General features: G+C 54.3%; 4 protein-coding genes across 4 annotated transcripts; 2 read left to right on the top strand and 2 right to left on the bottom strand.

The window, feature by feature from the left end:
• Positions 1-3,785: 3,785 nt before the first annotated feature.
• Positions 3,786-5,177, top strand: TRIREDRAFT_105968 (uncharacterized protein; the record flags this gene model as incomplete). The annotated part of the gene is made up of 4 exons (XM_006964232.1): positions 3,786-4,300; positions 4,374-4,451; positions 4,539-5,036; positions 5,147-5,177. 4 exons carry the CDS (start codon positions 3,786-3,788, stop codon positions 5,175-5,177), a joined length of 1,122 nt encoding a protein of 373 aa, XP_006964294.1.
• A 444-nt stretch (positions 5,178-5,621) lies between these two features.
• TRIREDRAFT_76766 (uncharacterized protein) lies at positions 5,622-7,803 on the bottom strand (the record flags this gene model as incomplete). The annotated part of the gene is made up of 5 exons (XM_006964075.1): positions 7,709-7,803; positions 7,226-7,494; positions 7,134-7,159; positions 7,018-7,047; positions 5,622-6,946 (listed from the first exon to the last, which is right to left on the bottom strand). Exons 1-5 carry the CDS (start codon positions 7,787-7,789, stop codon positions 5,622-5,624), a joined length of 1,731 nt encoding a protein of 576 aa, XP_006964137.1. The 5' UTR covers positions 7,790-7,803.
• Positions 7,804-12,455: 4,652 nt separating this feature from the next.
• TRIREDRAFT_76763 (GPCR, PTH11-type) lies at positions 12,456-13,984 on the bottom strand (the record flags this gene model as incomplete). The annotated part of the gene is made up of 6 exons (XM_006964074.1): positions 13,741-13,984; positions 13,668-13,705; positions 13,506-13,542; positions 13,382-13,449; positions 12,838-13,310; positions 12,456-12,759 (listed from the first exon to the last, which is right to left on the bottom strand). The coding sequence occupies exons 1-6, from the start codon at positions 13,925-13,927 to the stop codon at positions 12,456-12,458; spliced, it is 1,107 nt and encodes a 368-aa protein (XP_006964136.1). The 5' UTR covers positions 13,928-13,984.
• A 1,486-nt stretch (positions 13,985-15,470) lies between these two features.
• On the top strand, positions 15,471-16,786 carry TRIREDRAFT_3327 (uncharacterized protein; the record flags this gene model as incomplete). Its single annotated transcript, XM_006963945.1, has 2 exons — positions 15,471-15,728; positions 15,812-16,786. The coding sequence occupies 2 exons, from the start codon at positions 15,471-15,473 to the stop codon at positions 16,784-16,786; spliced, it is 1,233 nt and encodes a 410-aa protein (XP_006964007.1).
• Positions 16,787-17,613: the final 827 nt, after the last annotated feature.

The following is a 17,613-nucleotide window of genomic DNA, read 5'->3' as shown; positions in this document are numbered from 1 at the left end:
AACTTGAAGCTGAAAATCCGACTTGGTGATGATTTCCGGTGTCTTCATCAACCTCTTGTCGCCATTTCACCCAGCCCTTGAGGCGAAATCATCACCAACTTGGAGCTATTGACTCGATTTTGGTGTCTTGATGAAGCTGTTTTCCCTCCATCACGATCCTTTGCAAGCTCTCTTTTCTCCCAAATGACTCCGGTCGTGATCATGTCGTGATAATCCTTGGTGTTTCCAGCTTCTTGATCTGCAGCTGCTCCCTTCGTGATGCCGATGCTTGGTGTTTTCCCATCGCCCACCCGCTGCCACCTGGCGCAGCTTTTGCGCAGCCTATGAAGCACCTTCTCGACCATTGCACCCCATTTATTGGTGTTTTTTTCTGCCCAACTGCACCTGATTGATCATCACGATTGCCCGTGCACACTCGATTCTTGGTGTTTTCCACCATGCCTCCCGCCCACCCCGCCAAAACGCCGCAACAGTGCTCAGTCACTTGAAGCCCAGCATCACCACATCCAGAGTATTTGATGGTGTTTTCGAAAGATGCACGCAAGATCATGATAACATGCACTTTGGAGATGCATTGCATCATCGTCATTTTAATCCCCTCCCTCTGCATCACAGAACGAAATCCGATTGTTCATCTCTATTACTCATCTGCTATCTTCTTTACGCCAGCTGCGGCTGCTGCCACTGCATACCGATTTCTTTCTGGTGCAGCAGAGGTGTGCACGCAGATGAAGCTATTCCCAGTGCACACTAGGTACCTGTAAAGTATCTGGTTCACGATGCAGAAGTCAACGATGCGCATCAAGCACCCTTCCCCTTGGCCATACAAAGCTACGAATTCCAAGCTTGCAGCTTTATTCAAACCATTCTCTAGCAACCTTCTACAGCTGTACATTGCTACATGGGTCTATAGCGCATCAAGTGCCTCGCGTTGCTCGAGGGAGTCTGGATGCGACCGGAGACTTCCAGCCCAACACGGCCGCTGCACCTGAGCCAGACATTGCTGAAGCCGCACATGCATGAGCCACCATTGAAGCCATCGTGCTGCAGTGATTCTCTACCAGAACGGTTTGATGGTCGATGCGTCGCCAAAGGATTGGGGTTCAACAGGGCAAACACAATCCAGACTGCCAGTTGTATCCTCTCCAGCAAGCAATTAGATTCATCTCCCCGTTGCACCTAGATCGCAGCTTGTTCCCAATTAATGGCCATGAGCAGCCAGATCAAGATCATGCATACACCAGAGACGCCATTTCCTCGCGATCGCACCAGTCTTCGAGCTTGGGAAGCATGCGATTCGTCTGACATTGAAGCAAGAAGAGTCGAGATGGTCTATTCGAAGAATCTATCGTGGGTATCGTATCGCATCGTCGGCGTCACTAGAACGAAGCTTCAAATCAGTCTCTTATCCTCGAAGCATGGCAGCACTGGTGGTGCTCCAGTCAAACGTACGCTCATCAGAACAGCATCAACGCTCATCCCATCCATCACTTTGGACCGTGATGCCTCCATCCAAACTGCCTGATGGCCGTGACCGCGACCCAGGCAAACGCAACGATGGCGACAGTGATGCGAACCTCCCGCGCCAGCTGCGCCGTCGACTGCGGCAGCAAGAACGTGTGCGCGTGGTTGATTGCGCCGGAGTGCTGCGCCTGGAGGATGAACTGCTCCATTGCGCCGGCTGAAGATTGTCGTCGATCTGGGCCAACCTGAAGGTCTGAAGATAGAGTATGCCTCTAAAAATTCCGGTCGAAGGTCCAGTGCTTTAGCTCGCCATCATGAAGATCTGCCGATAAGGATCAAGGCTAGGCCTATTGCGGACGGTCGGCGATGTGGTGGTGTAGAACCTATTTTTTTTGCATCGTGCAGTCCTTGTACCTGTACAGGCACAGACGGCCATATAATTGACTCATTGAGATAGATAAATAAATCGTTGGTGGATTCAAAAGTGTAGAGAAAGCACTGAAAACCGGTGGTCGCTCAGATGTTGCAAAGAGAATAACCGGGATGATTAGCTGATCGAGGGGAGACCATTCTGAGTGAGGACATGTGAAGGTGTCACGCAAAGATCCATGACAGCTTCAGCTCCCGTGATAGCATCCATAGTCTGTGCACAAAGTACACGATACTCCCTTGCTCCCCGTGGCTGGCCGAAACAATCCTCGCCCTCCCTCGAGTAACCGAGATCAAACCCTTGAACCTTCACCGGATGCATCTCGTCTCTTCCCCGTCGACAACCTCGTCGAGGCACCATAAATCTGCAGGGCTTCTACCAATCCAAGACACCAAAACCCGCCAGGTCATCACCCCTCAGGTTACACGGACAGGGAAAACCGGGCTCATGCAATGCACAGGAACAGCTTCCGGTTGGAAGAGTCTTCCGGAATACCGGCCCGGGCTTCCGTTGAAAAAAAAAATGAATACCAGCAAGGATCTTGTCTTTTGTCTCAAAAGTCGTGATGCTCATGTCTTGCATGTCTGTCAAAGCGGGCTTGAGGGGGCCAAATGGAGAGACGTGCAGAGGGCTTTGCTTGCTGGTTGGCTCGAGCGGGGGATTGCCAGGCTGGAGGGTTACATTCCTTGCATGCAGACGCTGCTGCGTATGTGCATGCTGCAAATCGCATCCATTCTTGTACAGACATGCGTATGTATGTACAGTACTTACGGAAAACTGGGCTACGTCAAGGCCATCTCTGGAGAGCCTCTCAATTTGCACACATCAATCGGTAGTTTGCACACACTTTACTGCAAAATCACGTCTCCGCATAGTGTATTCACAGCAGGTGCACAAACTGTCGCACATAGTAAGTATCTGCGCTAAACCAGGGCCTTGTACTCACTACTTTATCTGCTGCAATAGGACTTGTGAGCGGCCAGGTTGTGATAACCTGCCGCCACTTGCTTAAAGAGGAAATAAGCTAGTGAAAGAGGAAAGGCGGCTGACAGTATGTATTTCTGGACCTTAGTCACTGTGGAATTTTTACTGCAAAATGTTGTGTGCAAACTACCGATTGATGTGTGCAAATTGAGAGGCTCATCTCTGGAGCGCCATCTAGAAGCAAGGCTGGAGGCCTTTGTCCACTCCTCTCTGGTCCCCTGTCTCACCAACTTACACCACCCTCAACACGACTTGCTAGTACTGTACTATATGCACATGCAAATCTTGATGAGATTCTAACCTCCCCACTGCTGCTCCGGGCCTGTGGATTCTGTTACGTCCCGAATTCATCGCCAATTGCCTCTTTCGCTGCCATCACAAGCTTAGTCAAGGCGTCCTCCGGGCCTCGTCGGCCGGCTCCGACGACCAGCCCCGGCCTCCATCTCCACAAAGAAGCCTTTCTTTCTCGTCTCCAACGCCGCCGGCCGCCATTTTAGCCTAGATGCCCCTCCCCCTCATGCCATTTCCGGCCTCGTGAAGAATATGCTTCTCGGCATTCGGGTTCCTTGCTTTCTTCAGTTCGTGATTTACATCTTCCCGTGCCCTAGTAGATGCAGGGAAAGCAAGGTAGTACTGTAGTAGTAGCAGACGATAACCGAGTTGAGCCTCACTAGCTCTCTTTCCAGAAACAAAGAAAAACTTTTTTTTTTCTTTCTCTTTTACTTACCTCTCCATAATCCCAGTCTACCTAGCTTCGTCAACCTTGAATCTCCTTCCTTTCTACCTTCTCACATCAGCATCACACGTCGTCCTTGTTCCACCTCTTTCAACGACCCTCTTCTGTGCGAATAATCCCCACGAGGAACCAACCACCATGGCGACCGAACCCCAGCCTCAGTCCCTCTCCATGGACCTCCCCATCATCGACCTCGACATCTACCTCAACAACCCGCCCTCGTCCCCCGCCGTCCAGGCCGAATGCGCCCGCGCCGCCTCCGCCCTCATCACCTACGGCGCCCTCCTGCTGCACGACTCCCGCGTCTCCGAGGCCGACAACGACACCTTCCTCGACCTGCTCGAGGACTACTTCGCCCAGCCCGAGGCCGACCTCCGCCGCGACGAGCGCCCCGAGCTCAGCTACCAGATCGGCGTCACGCTCGAGAACACGGAGAAGCCAAAGTGCGCCGTCGACGAGCCCTGCCTGGCCGTCATCCAGCGCCTCGACCCCAGCCAGCGACCGCTCGACATCTCGGCGCACTCGCCCGACCCCAAGTGCCGCTTCTTCTGGCGCATGGTCGAGCTGCCGCCCTACGAGACGCAGTTCCCCGGGCTCAACGCCGAAAACGTCACGCCCGATGCGCCGCACATCAAGGAGAGATGGGCGCCGACCATGAACCAGTGGGGGAGCTCCATGAAGAATGCGTTAGTCTCGCCTCGCCCTCCTCTTACTGCGACTCCGTCTCGATCAACCCAGCTAACACGATGCGATGACAAGCGTCTCCAAACTGTCTGAAATGACAGCCCTCGGCCTCGGCCTCGAAGCCGACCACTTCAGCTCCGCCGCCCGCTACGGGTCCGTCCCCTTCTCATCATCTTCATCCTCCCCTCCTTGATGCCGTATGGACTGGCAAACTAACATCCTCGCTCACAAAAACAACAGCCCCCATCTCCTCGCCCCGACAGCCTCCGACCTCACCAAGTACGGCGCCAAAGACACCATCCTCGCCGGCTTCCACACCGACCTCAACTTCCTCACCATCCACGGCCGCTCGCGCTACCCGGGCCTCAACATCTGGGCCCGCAACACGGGCGCCCGCATCCCCGTCAAGATCCCGCCCGGCAACTACCTCCTCGTCCAGGCCGGCAAGCAGATCGAGTACATCACCGGCGGCCTCATCAAGGCCGGCTACCACGAGGTCGTCGTCAACGAGCGCACCCTCGAGGCCGTCGAAGCCCGCAAGGCCCGCTTCCCCGACCGGCCCCTCATCCGCATCTCCAGCACCCTGTTCTGGCATCTCAACTCCGACTACGACCTGGCGCCCATCCCGGCTCTGGCGGAGAGGGCCAAGAAGGTCCGCGAGGAACAGGCCAGGCTGGGCCGAGACGAGGGCGAGGAGATACAGTATCCTGCCACCAAGGTGGGATTTCAGGTGCAAGAGTGAGTACTAACTACCTAACCTACCTTTTTTGCGGCTATTCTGGTTCTGGTTGCCATCCTGGTCCCTTTCACGATAATCTATTACAGATGGACTGACTAGCTTTTTGCAGCGAGCTGAAACACATTGCTTTGATGGCATAAGAGCGTCTGGGGTGTCCGTTGCGGCAGCTGGCATTTTGGTTACTCCCAAAGATATCATGATGACACGAAGATACGAAAATATACATGATGACCGAGTGATCCGAGCGATCCTCTCCTCTCTCATCAGTCATTGGTGACGATGCTCATCATCTGCTTCATTGCAAACGCTACATCTAGAAAGCACAATTCGATGCCCAAAGGACTTGATCACCTCAGAAAAGGTTGAATACTCTGCGAAACCAAACATAGGTATCATGACATGCTAACTCCGATCTCTCCCCCAGGTGTATCTCCTCCGTCGTTCGATGCTCCCTCTAGATTTTATACCCATCATTCATTATATTCGAACATTCATCTTCAGAAAACCGCCATTAAACACAGGACGAACATTTCTCTCGAGATTCTTCGCCACCATTTTCGAACTGGGCTTCCACCTGCCCCCGCTTACAACTTGACTTCGGCCGTCTCAGAGGTACGGCTGACGTCGGCGTTGCCATGGTCTTCCGAGTTGGCGTCTTGCTCCTTATGCAACACATGCTCTTCGACAACAGTGTTGTCCTCTTGCCAAAAGTCCTTCTTGCCGTGGGACAAGCGAACCAGCCAGGGAGGGAAGAAGCCGCCGGGAATGCGGTACGTCCAGGGCTCCTTATCGGCATGGTTGGGAGGCACGATGCGGCCGCGAGAGACAAAGTTAATGATCCCCACGGTGGAGTTGATGATGATGTACGACATGACGCCGGCAATCAGGCCGTTGGCAATCGAGTACGTAAAGGGCATGACGGCGATGGCGAGGAAGGCGGGGACGGCATCGCCCATGTACTTCCAGTTGATCTCGGTGACGGACGTGGCCATCATGGATCCGACGAGGATCAGGACACTGCCAGTGGCCCACGGCGGGATGGAGGCGAAGATGGGGGCGAAGAAGACGCTGATGAAGAAGCAGAGGCCCGTCACGACGGACGTGAGGCCAGTCTTGCCACCTTCGGAAATGCCAGCACCAGACTCGACAAAGGCCGTGACGGGCGGAACACCGAAGAGAGCGCCGATGGAGATGCTGATGGCGTCGACCATGTAGGCCACGGCGGAGCCCTCAAAGTCCTGGGTCACGGGGTCGATGAGGTTGGCGAAACGGGCCATACCGTAAAGCGTTCCGGTACAGTCGAGGATATCGGTGTACAAAAAGGTGATGAGAGCAAGGCCAAACTGGCCACCGTACTCGCTCACGTTCCACTCCTGCACGTTGAGAGTGTTCTGGATGCGGTGGAAGTCGACAACCTTCTTGAAGAAGTTGAACGAGTCGTCGCCAACGGCGGTGTGGGGGAAGTAGGTGATGGGCGTGGTTCGAGGCCAGGAGATGATGCTGACGAGGATGATGCCGGCAATAACGGCGCCCTTGACACGATAAATCATGAGGAGCACGGTGAAGATGCCGCCGCAGAAGATGCCGATCCACATGGCCGGATGGCGCATCTTGTCCCAGCTGGGGCATGTGCCGTCCTCAAGCAGGTTACCGGGCGAGCATCCGGCAAGGGCCAGGGGGGTGTCGGTGGCACCGGTGATGATGCCGAGACCCTCGCTGTATGTGAAGCCGATGAGCGTCAGGAAGAGACCAATGCCCACGCCCGTCGCAACCTTGATGGAGTGGGGGATCGCTCGAGCAAGCCATTGTCGCATGCCAAAGATGGTCAGGCCCAGGAAGATGAAGCCCTCGACGAAGATGGCAGTCAGGGCCACTCGGTAAGGAACAGGACCGGATCCGTGGAAGCCAACTGCGCAAGCGTGTTAGATGACCAGGCTCTTGATCTTGGTGGACCAGGATAGGGAGGTGTCCTCGACTTACCGACAGTATAAGCAAAGTAGGCATTCAAACCTGCGCGATCACAGAAGGAGTCAGTACGAATTGCGGCTGAGGTGCGAGTCATCATAACCCGGGACAGAAACGGCGATGCGACATACCCATGCCAGGAGCGAGGCCGACGGGGCTACGACAGAGAGTTAGTCGAGAAGTCCCACGGGAGATCGTTGACCACATGGACGGGGTCTCTTACAGATTGGCCAAGAGGCCCATGAAGAAGGTGGACAGGGCAGAGATGGCGGCAGTTGCGGTGACGGCATCGCGCTTGATGGCCTGGACGCACAAGCTGTACTCGACGTTGTTGTTGCAGATGGGATCATCGGCGCCGCCGTTGCAGACGCAGGTACCGCCCGAGTCGGCGACGATGGACGAGTTGACGGCGATGATGTAGGCCATGGCGAAGAAGGTGGCCAGGCCGCCGCGAATCTCGGTGAAGAAGAGCGAACCCTTGCGCTCCTTGGGCTAGAGAGGCGGAACAAGACATGATGAGCAAATGCCATGGCTACTAGTATGAGACAGCTGCTTCATTGTCTCGGAAGCTTCCCCCGCGGCGTTGGCGGTCTTTGTCAAGGCCACGAGGCAGCCTCGTGGCGTGGAGAAGCCAAGACACACGAGACCAGAGAAATCGCGAAAAGGGAAAAGAAGGCAGCAGAAGACGGGAGAGAAGCCGACTTACATGGCCAGAGCCGTCCAACCGGAACCACCAGCCAACCGGACTGGTGGCGACCTTCTTGTTGATGCTCTCCATCCACTTCATGGCTGCGATTGTCCTTGGAGACGCGAGACGACTTCAAACGGCCAAAAAGGCTGAAGGACTGTATACGTCCTCTGGGAAGAGAGGAGAAGAGAAGACGAGAGGTCGAAAGATTGAAATGGGAAAAAAACCTCTTGTATTTTTTCGCGTGTTCGTCGTGGTGGGGAAGCTAGCGATAGCGGTGGCGGCGAGCAGAGACAAGAAAAAAAGCGACCAGGGGCGACAGCTGCGGGGTGGAAATTTGATTGGGATGCTGCTTCTTTTTGGGTGCTGATTGGCGTCGTCGGGAAGGGAGACGCCTCTTTTCTTGTGTTTCTGGTGCCTGTTGGCCGAGATGCTTTTGTGTTGCGCTGTGCGATGCCGTGCTGTGCTGTGCTTTGGAGGAGCAGTCGATGCAGTGGTGGTGGTGGTGGCAGCAGCAGCAGCAGCAGCAGCAGCAGCGTGCCGAGGCGTGGGCGTACGGCGGACTCGCACCAGGCAGACCAGATGCTGGCTTGATCCCGGTTGGGCTCGAGTGAGGGCGAGACGAGGTTCAAGGGCCACTGGAGAGTCGCACAGGTGCAAGCATCAGATGCATGCAATGCAACACCCACGATCTGCAGAGGGAGGCGGATCGGATCGGTGCGGTGCGTCTCGTCGGTTGGTCGGTGTGCGGGCTTCGTGTGTGTATATACCGAGATGTCGCTGGAGGAGACGAAGACGAAAAGGAGAAATGTATTAATGATGTCTGTACTGCTGGTAAATGTGATGATCTATCATGGAAGACGGAGCAGCGTCCTCGTTGGGTTGCGATAGCTGAGTCTAGTCTGCTGGAGACGGCACAAGTACCTACCTTAGCAGTAGCTGAAGCGAGCTGCAGATTGTCGATGCCCCCCGGATATTAGACGGAAGGTGCATGTGGCAGCGATTCCATTAATCCAGCAATGACTTAATTGATTGCGCGCGCTGAGGCGAAGCGGGTGGGAAGGAGGGCAGGCGGTGGGCCGGAGCTGGAGAACGGAAGGGACCATCGTCTTCTGTCTACTATCTATGGAGCAGGTACATGCACCTGCCGGTGGATGACGGCGATGCGTGGGCATGAACAAGGTACTAGTAGGTACTCTTACAGCGTTTGATAACGAGATGCTCTTTCCAAGATTTATGTATCAGTGCCGCGTCAATGGATGACCTCAGTTGCTACCAAGATTGGCAAGTCTCGGTTCATCACTTCCATGAAGCCCTCACCAATGCGCATGAGATTTCAGTCTGCTTCAATTCGGTCAATTCTCATCAAAGCCCGGGCAACCAGTCGCCAAGGTACAGTAGCAGCTGAGCCTCGTCCGCATACAAAAATCACAAGCCGCTATGTACTACTAGTGGCACGAGACCCTTCTCCATCGTCCCTCGGTCCGTCTGGCTAGTGCCCACAAATCGCACAACGTTCACTCGCACATGCCGTCCCGGATCGAGCCTCGATCGTCCGTCCGCTCAAGTGAAGGGGACACGGCGATATGCAGGTGGTCAAGCATGATGATGTTCTCCGATTGTTCAAAATAGACTATATATCTCTTATTGTGATTGCCAAGATACACTCAGTGATATCCCGTAGAGTCCCATATACAGCGCCTCTTTCATATACAATATACATAGGTACAATAGCTGGACAAGGCCGTCCGATATCCGTGGTCAATCATCTCATGCTCTGGCAACCTGGAACCACAAAAAAAGACATAGAAAAAGTCGTCTAGAATAAATCTCGGGTTGTCGGCAGCCCTCCTTATCTTCTGGCGGCCCCCATTCAATCCTCTGGTATCCCCCATTCTTCATCAGCTCCACGAGTCGAGACCTCAAAAGAGGCAGCATAGCCGTCGCGTTACCTAATCAGGCCTGGCGCTCTTCGAGAATTCCATCATGGAAAAAGTGGCGTCGCAAAAGAACGCCGTGAGAAAAAAGTCGTCCAGCCAATCACATCCTGTGGATAAGAAATTCAACAGCCGGGTCCTGATTCCGCTCCCTCTAGATAAAACCAGTCCGGTCCGGGGTCTCCGTGAAGGCTCCGTTATCAGCATCCATGTTGTGCCTGAGGACTGCTGCGTTGTATGTACGAGTACTACTTGCACTATCTTCTCCGCCTTATCGAGATAGTAGGTATCGAGAATGATAGCATCTGTCCCGTATCTGATCCTGCATCGCTATCTGGAGTGGGAGTCACCCTCCGCATTATAAACCATCGCGTCTCCCCAGATATTCGGTAACCTGCGAGATGGAAAGCGGCGACTCCCGCCAGGCGACAGGTCGATGCGTGCCTGGATAAGCTTTGGTCACTCTATGATGCTGCTGTCAAAGCTCCTGGGCAATCCCAAGCAGGGCTCAGGTATCGATTGCAACTGTTACTCCACGTACGAGTACTGTACAGGTGATGCGTATCATCACATGTCATACTCACAACACATCAATGATCTACTACTGGGTATAAGATGGCCGTTCCTGTACCTTGCATCCTAAACACGCGATGGCGTTCTATCTCGACCCTCCAGGCAGCAAATTTCAGACAGACGGCACAAAGGATCCGTCTCGTTCTGCCATCAGCCCTTCAACGTATGAAGTCAAGAGGGCACGAGCCAAGGGATGCTCAAAGGCCATGTTGCCCAGCATCTGTATGAGGAGCACTGCATTTGTGTGCCGTCTCGTCCCTACGTCCAGGGTATATCTGGTGAACCCTCAAGTCATCCATGTATCACCGCAGATCGATCTGCTGCGGATCTAAGCACAAAGGTAGTCTCCCACACCGTGAGGTGGCAGCCACGGCGTCCTCTGCCAGCAGGAACAGCATCGCGACTATTACTTCATGTCAGCCGTCCCGTTGAGCGCCGATCAACATGATACAGGCATCTGCACCATTGCGGTCACACAACATGGTGCGGACACGCATCATTGAACTCTCACGTGTTTCGACTATTGATGCCGTACGAGTACGCCTTGGACAGAAAAGGGGCCATTACATTATGTGATACGGCCAGTAGGTTCCCGTATGTACATCGATCTTGAAGCGTACCTTGGGTTTTGGCCATCGCCATAAGGCGCTGTAGACATTATATGGACAATCACCTCTCCTTAAAGTTGCACACATATCTCACCGACGGTGCAGTCACCCGGCAGGCCATCAATGTAACCACCCCCGCCCTCTTCCTATTTCCCAAGCAACTAGACTCAAAATCTCAATCTCTCCGAATCGTTCCATCTCACCTCGAAATTGCCCCCCTCGATGGGTTTACAATCAGCACTAAGAAAGCCACCTAGCCTTCCCGTCCGCGCCGTACCCACGGGATCGAAAGCGTATCTCGTGGCGCCGATAGTGACTGGCAGGCATACCCGCTCACTTATAATCCTAACGTCCTGCTTCGTCTGGCAGTCAAAGCATTCTTGCAAGAATTCTACCTATTGAGAAAATGTAGGGATCTGTTACGATGGGGAGTCAGTAGGAAATGACGAACTAACATCACCGGGATCACAGCCATACGAGTCTGAAACACTCCAGTGGCAAGGTAACAGATTCTCCGTCACATCACCTTTCTTTACAAAGTGAATGAGAACGAACGGGGTGTCCCGGCAAGGCGACTCCGCGAACATCAAATGCCCATGTTGATATTGCCAAGCAAGCTCATAGTAACTCCAATACTACGCGCACTCATGCCCCTACAGCAGCGCTTCATACAAGTACAAGGGCCTGGACCCAGGCAAAAGATCAAAACAGAAGCAACCCATCCCAGGAGGCTCGGCCAAAAGCCGGACTTCCGCGACCTTCCCTCACAGTGCGTAAGCCATCCATCCCGGGCTGACAAGGTTCTTGCTGACGCTGCTTGGGGGTAGGGCAGAAAAAAAAAAGAAGACCTGCGAACTCTTTCTCTGTGGGGAATCACTTGGATCACCGCAGTACCCGGCTTCTTTCCGCGAGCCCTTATCATCCCTCCCTCTGGTCGACGTGGCTCAACTTTGATGTTCTCCTTTTTTATGTGTGCGTGTTTCCTCTTTTGCCATGGGATCCCTGATACAAGACTTTCTCTGCGAGCGCGGAGGCGAGGGCTTTGATCGCCCGGGCAAACTGGGGCCTTTGTCCGTGGCGAGAAACGACCCTCTCCAGGGGAAGGGGTCCCGGTTTGGTGGTCAGCGCTATGCACGCATCCATGCAGATCGCCATGAACGGCAGCGAAGAGCGAGAAGAGGCAGTTTGAATCAAGAGGTACCACAGGGAAGGGAACGATCCGCAAATCTTTGTCTGAACAATGTGGCCCTTTCCCCGGCGCTTGGTTTCTTTTCTTGATACCCCGGCCCCATCGCGGGAGACGTGGTAGATGAAAGAGCCCAAGTAGTCTCGAATTTGTTGCCGACGGGATACTCGCAGATGACTTGAATGTGAGATTGTGTCTGTCTAAAGAGAAAGACTGGTATATAGCAGTAGAAGCGTTTCACTTCCAGAGAATAATCGTGACTGCCGACAACGCAGACGAAGAAGAAATCCTTGTTTCATCGTTGCGCCGGCGTCCAACATATGCGTTCGTATCAACATGAAAGAAAAACATACAGACCCCAACATTCTAGAGCTTGATAAGGCAGAGAATAAACGGGAGCTGGGGTAAGATCAAAAGAAAAAGAAAGGGGCATCAGGAGCAAAGAAATAGAGATCAACTGATTACAGCGTCTCTTCAGATCGATTCGAGTGATGGCTCTCTGCGGCATTCGCCTTGATTTCAGTCCCGATATTGGACACCAGGCCTGCCTCGTCGTGGCCCAACTCGAGGGCACTTTCGTCGACGCCCTTGTCCACGCGCGATCTGTCGACATGGTACGATCGCGTCAACATGATCTCGCCACGTCCGGTGACGCTGGACTGGCCGGGGTTCTTAAAGTACGACGAGCCTCGCGTTCGCTGCACGTAGAGGGCGCTGACGGCCGGGAGACAGGCACAGATTAGGCCGATGCCAGCCTCGGCGTTGCTGTAATTGAAAAGGGATGTTAGCATGAGAATCCCCTGCGCGCAACAGCAGGTAGTGTGGAGTCGCGGGAGTGCGTACCCTGACAGAATGACCTTGATGAAGACAATGGTCATGTTGGGAGAGTTGCGCTGGTCTACAATCATGGCCAGGCGATAGATACTGAAGCCTGTGGCGACTCCGCCGGCACATAACAGTCCGGTAACACGGAGGCGTTTCCGTCGCGGCAGCTGGAGCGACCAGGTAAGGGGTGTCGGCAGCAGCAGGATGGCCAAGTCGCTGATGACGCTGATGATAGAATCGGCCGTAACAATGGCGCTCTGATTCAAGCACTTGCCGGAGTCTCCCGTCCAATAGGCGCTGATGGGCCAGCAGATGAAGATTTTGATAAAGAGGCCGGAGACGTAGTACGCCACAATCATGCCGATGAAGATGTAGATTCCGATGAGGGTTCGGCGGTGGACGGATCCAAAGACTCGGATGATGATGACCAGCAGGGCCAGCTTGACCGTCATGGCCATAGGGGCGTAAAAGATGGTCGCAGCATAGCAGGACTATCGAGAACAATGGGTTAGTTTTGACCAAAAAGGCCGCAAAGGGGGAAGTTTGTAGATTTGACTCGCACCTTGAAGTATTGCTCAACCTCTGCCGGTGACACTTCCCATATATTCAGGCCTCCGCCATGTGCACCAGCTTTTCATGTCATCAGAAGGACGCTTCACGAGGTGGTGAAGGGACAGAGAACGTACCGAAAACTGCAGTGATGCAGTATCCCAACATAAGCACCTGTTACCCGGATTAGCCTTCCAGCTCCTTCAATACCACATCGGGGGATTTTTTTTTTTTTTTTTTTTTTTTTTTTTTTTTTTTCTTTGTCGTCGAAGTATCGTCAAAGGGGGTAATGAGCATACATAGGCAGCATATGTCGCATCTATTCTCCCCGGATTAGCTTTCTTTCAGTTCCTTCAGATGGAGTAAGCCTACAGTCATCTGGTGTAAAACCTCCGCCTAGGACCCTGCTTTTCGCATAGAATCGAATAGCAACAAAGATGGTGACAAAAAAGACGGTCAGTCCTTGCGTAATGTAGTTGACGGTCCTCAGGACATCTTGCGGATGGGCTAGGTCAGGGACAACGCCCTCAGGAGGCGGAGCAGCACCGGGAAAGCTCATGGCAGGCAACTCTTCATGACTTTTGCAGCTGGACAAACAAAGTTTGACAGATGCGAGGAGTCTAACTCTGGAACGACACCCACTCTCAGCAGAAGGAAGGAGGACTCAGGCATCAGATAAAAGGGCTAATGCAGATGTATGCCACGGCAGATGCTTTTAAATGGTCGGCAACTCGGCAATGGAGGGAACGGGTGAGAGGGAAGAAGGGAATAGAAACGTGAGATGAATTGGGCAGCATACAAGACCCTTGTATGACTCGGCTATCGCTCTTGGAGTGCCATCTACTAATACCACCTCCCTGAACATGACCAGTGTCAGAACCTGCGTCTCGTCGTCGTAGTATCAGGCCCTCTCGAGGGCCTTGGTCCCCATGCCTCCCAGGCCGCAGCGTCAGTCCAAGAAAGAAGCTTCAAGGTGGACCGAGCCAGGGGACCCGAGCCGCAGTGGGCCTGCCAGACCAACGGAGGATGAATTAGGCTGGTCACGGCGCCGCTGAAGAACGCCATAGCAGGGGCAATGCCGGTGACGAAGATTGCTAAAGAGAGCAGCTGTGCGAATCGGAAGCCGAATTCAAGCTGCCGGGGAGGGGCGGAAGAACTGCCAACCAACGGCCATTGGGCAGTACAACGGACTTGTACTCCGTATGTCGTAGTACTCAGAAACTTGGTGCATGGCAATGGTCTGACACATGCCATCGAACCAACAACATGAATGCTCAGCCATTTTGCCCCTCTTGAAAACCTGGCGATGGAGCAAGAGTCTCGCAGCTCTCCGGGTTTCCTGCACGTGGCATACACAACAACAGTTGACAAGTCAACTCGACAACCCACAAGGAAGGTTCGTATAGAATCCCAAGTCTAATACAACTTGGACAGGGGTCAAGCCTTGATGACCGCTCAGCGCTGTCATGGAGAAGAGGGACGGAGTCTAAGCCCACCGTCATGAAGATCATTTGCTCATCAAGCAAAAGATCGAGTGTCCGGCAAAAGACAGGGCCCGCGATGCCACAGCTGTGGAGTCGCCTCAACGCAGCTCGACGGAGCCCAGTGGAGCAGTTCGCAGCAAATTTCACTCAGATCCATGTCGAAGCGTGGCCACGCGTGTGCTCGAGATTCAGCCGTCGGTTTCTGTCAGGGGTGCTTGGCCGTTTGATGTTCTCAAATCACGTCGTCGGGCTCGGTCGTATCGTGCGAAGAAACCGTCCTCTTATTCCGTCCAGCCACCCCAGAGTATGGAACGAGTCCGAAGGCAACCGGTATGTAATAATGGGGTTGCAGCAAATACCAGGGTCGCATTCTCTTCTTTTGGGAAAATGAGCGTCATCCCTCCCCTTTTCTTTCTTTTATCTTAGAGTACCTAGTCCCAAAGGCAATAAGCCAAACAATTGCTGTGCGGCTCGTATCTGATTGAACAGGTACCATTGCATGTCGTGTGCTGCTTGCCTTGGCTGTTTACGTGAAGCGCAAGAGACAACGAGCAGAACCGCCGGTTTTTTTTTTGGTTTTGTTTTGATGATTTTTGTTGGTTTATGATCACAGACAAAATGGGTTCCCAAGTCAAGGTCGGAAAAGAGTCGAAGCTGTTCGAGCCGCTTACGATTGGTAACGGCAAGATCACGCTCAAGCATCGAGTCGTTCTCGCGCCCCTGACGAGAAATCGTGGCACGCCGCTTCGGGAAGTGTCGACGGCTGAGAATCCGAATCGCATCTGGCTGCCCAACGATGTCATGGCGGAATACTATGCGCAGCGGGCGACAGACGGTGGCCTACTCATCAGCGAAGGCATCCCGCCTTCGCTAGAGGTATGTGACATTTGACCTCAAGATGCAAAGCGTATACAGGAAGGGGGGGGGATATAAACTGACATTGGGTCTGTCGGTTCCAGGGAAATGGCATGCCTGGCGTGCCAGGAATATTCCTAGAGGAGCAGGCCAAAGGCTGGAAGAAGGTGGTCGACGCCGTCCATGCCAAAGGCGCCTTCATCTACGCGCAGCTCTGGCACTCTGGCCGCGCCAACATCCCGCAGCTGACGGGAACGCCCATCGTGGCGCCCTCGAGCATCCCCTGGGACGACCCCAACGAGTGCTTCATGTATCCCGCGCCTCACTCGACGACGCCCGTCAAGTACAGCGAGCAGCTGCCCCTGGAGCTGACCGTCGACCACATCCGCAAGACGATCCGCGACTACTGCGCCGCGGCCAAGACGGCCATGGAGGTGGGCTTTGACGGCGTCGAGCTCCACGGCGGAAACGGATACCTGCCGGAGCAGTTCCTGAGCTCCAACATCAACAAGCGGACGGACGAGTACGGCGGCTCGCCGGAAAAGCGCTGCAAGTTTGTCCTGGACCTGATGGCGGAGCTGGCGTCGACAGTGGGCGAAGACAACCTGGCAATCCGGCTCAGCCCCTTTGGCCTCTTCAACCAAGCCCGCAGCGAGCAGCGTCTCGAGACCTGGGGCCATCTGTGCCGCGAGCTGAAGAAGCGGCACCCGGGCCTCTCGTACGTGAGCTTCATCGAGCCGCGGTACGAGCAGATCTTCTCCGAGGCCGAGAAGCAGAAGTTCCTAGACTCGTGGGGCCTTCCCGACGTCGACCTGTCGCTGTTCCGCCAGATCTTTGGCGACACGCCCTTCTTCTCGGCTGGCGGCTTCGACCACACGAACTCGTGGGGAGTCCTGGAGAGCGGTCGATACGACGCGCTGCTGTACGGGCGGTACTTTATCAGCAACCCGGACCTGGTGGAGAGGCTGCGCAACGGCTGGCCGCTGGCGGCGTATGACCGGTCTCGCTTCTATGGGCCGTTTGAGGACCCGACCATCGGCTATACGGATTACCCGACGTACGAGGAGGCCAAGAAGTGAGTGCGTATGTACTCTGTAGGTTGGTAGAGTTGAGCTGAGTGCCGGGCTCGAGTCAGCAGGGGACGAGACATGTGCCGGGGGGGTTGGGCATACTACTACTACTAAGAGATACCTAGCTTAGCTGTAAATGACGGCAGATTTTCTTGACATGGAGCCATTTGTCGGGTTCAGCCTTTAGTTTGGCCCATACCGAGCGCCATTGCGAGTCATGCCAAGGGCTAGACCGGTCAACCGCAGAGAGTGGCATCGGATCGCCCGTCAATCTGTTGTCCGCAGAGTCGGCACAATATCGACATCACACGTGTTGCCGAACCCCCTTGCGGCCTGCTGGAAGGAAGCACATCCATGTCCCAGGCGATCAATCAGGACAGGCTGGAGGAGAGCTGCAAGATTGGGCAAGGCCGGGGATCTGCGGACGGCCGAGTTCGCGTTGAAATTAAGACCGCCGGGCCCCGAGCTGCCACAAGTCGGGGGATCTGGTACCGGACTAGTAGTAGCGGTCGGCCAGCTCAGATCCACGGCGTCTTCAGGGTTGCCGTTGACGAGGTCGTGGTGAGCTGAAACTCTCGAGTCATCGCTTGTCAGCTTGTTTGGTTGTTTGATTTCTTTCTTTCCTGCTGCCTCGACTGAGCTCACGTGGTGAGGCAGACGCGACATCTTATCTCGTACCTGCCTACCTTGCCTACCTAGGTAGTCATTGCTTGTTCCACGGAAGGCACAGACCTGACGTCTTTCCCCACGATTTGCTGGAGATCCAATATCGACCGAGTAACAATCAACGTCAGCCAAACCCTTGCATGGCCACTCGTAATGACGGAAAAAATCAA

This window comes from Trichoderma reesei (assembly GCF_000167675.1).
Source record: "Trichoderma reesei QM6a unplaced genomic scaffold TRIREscaffold_6, whole genome shotgun sequence".
NCBI classification, from domain to species: domain Eukaryota; kingdom Fungi; phylum Ascomycota; class Sordariomycetes; order Hypocreales; family Hypocreaceae; genus Trichoderma; species Trichoderma reesei.
Note: the sequence above shows the minus strand (reverse complement) of the source record. Positions and strands in the feature narration are given on the sequence as shown.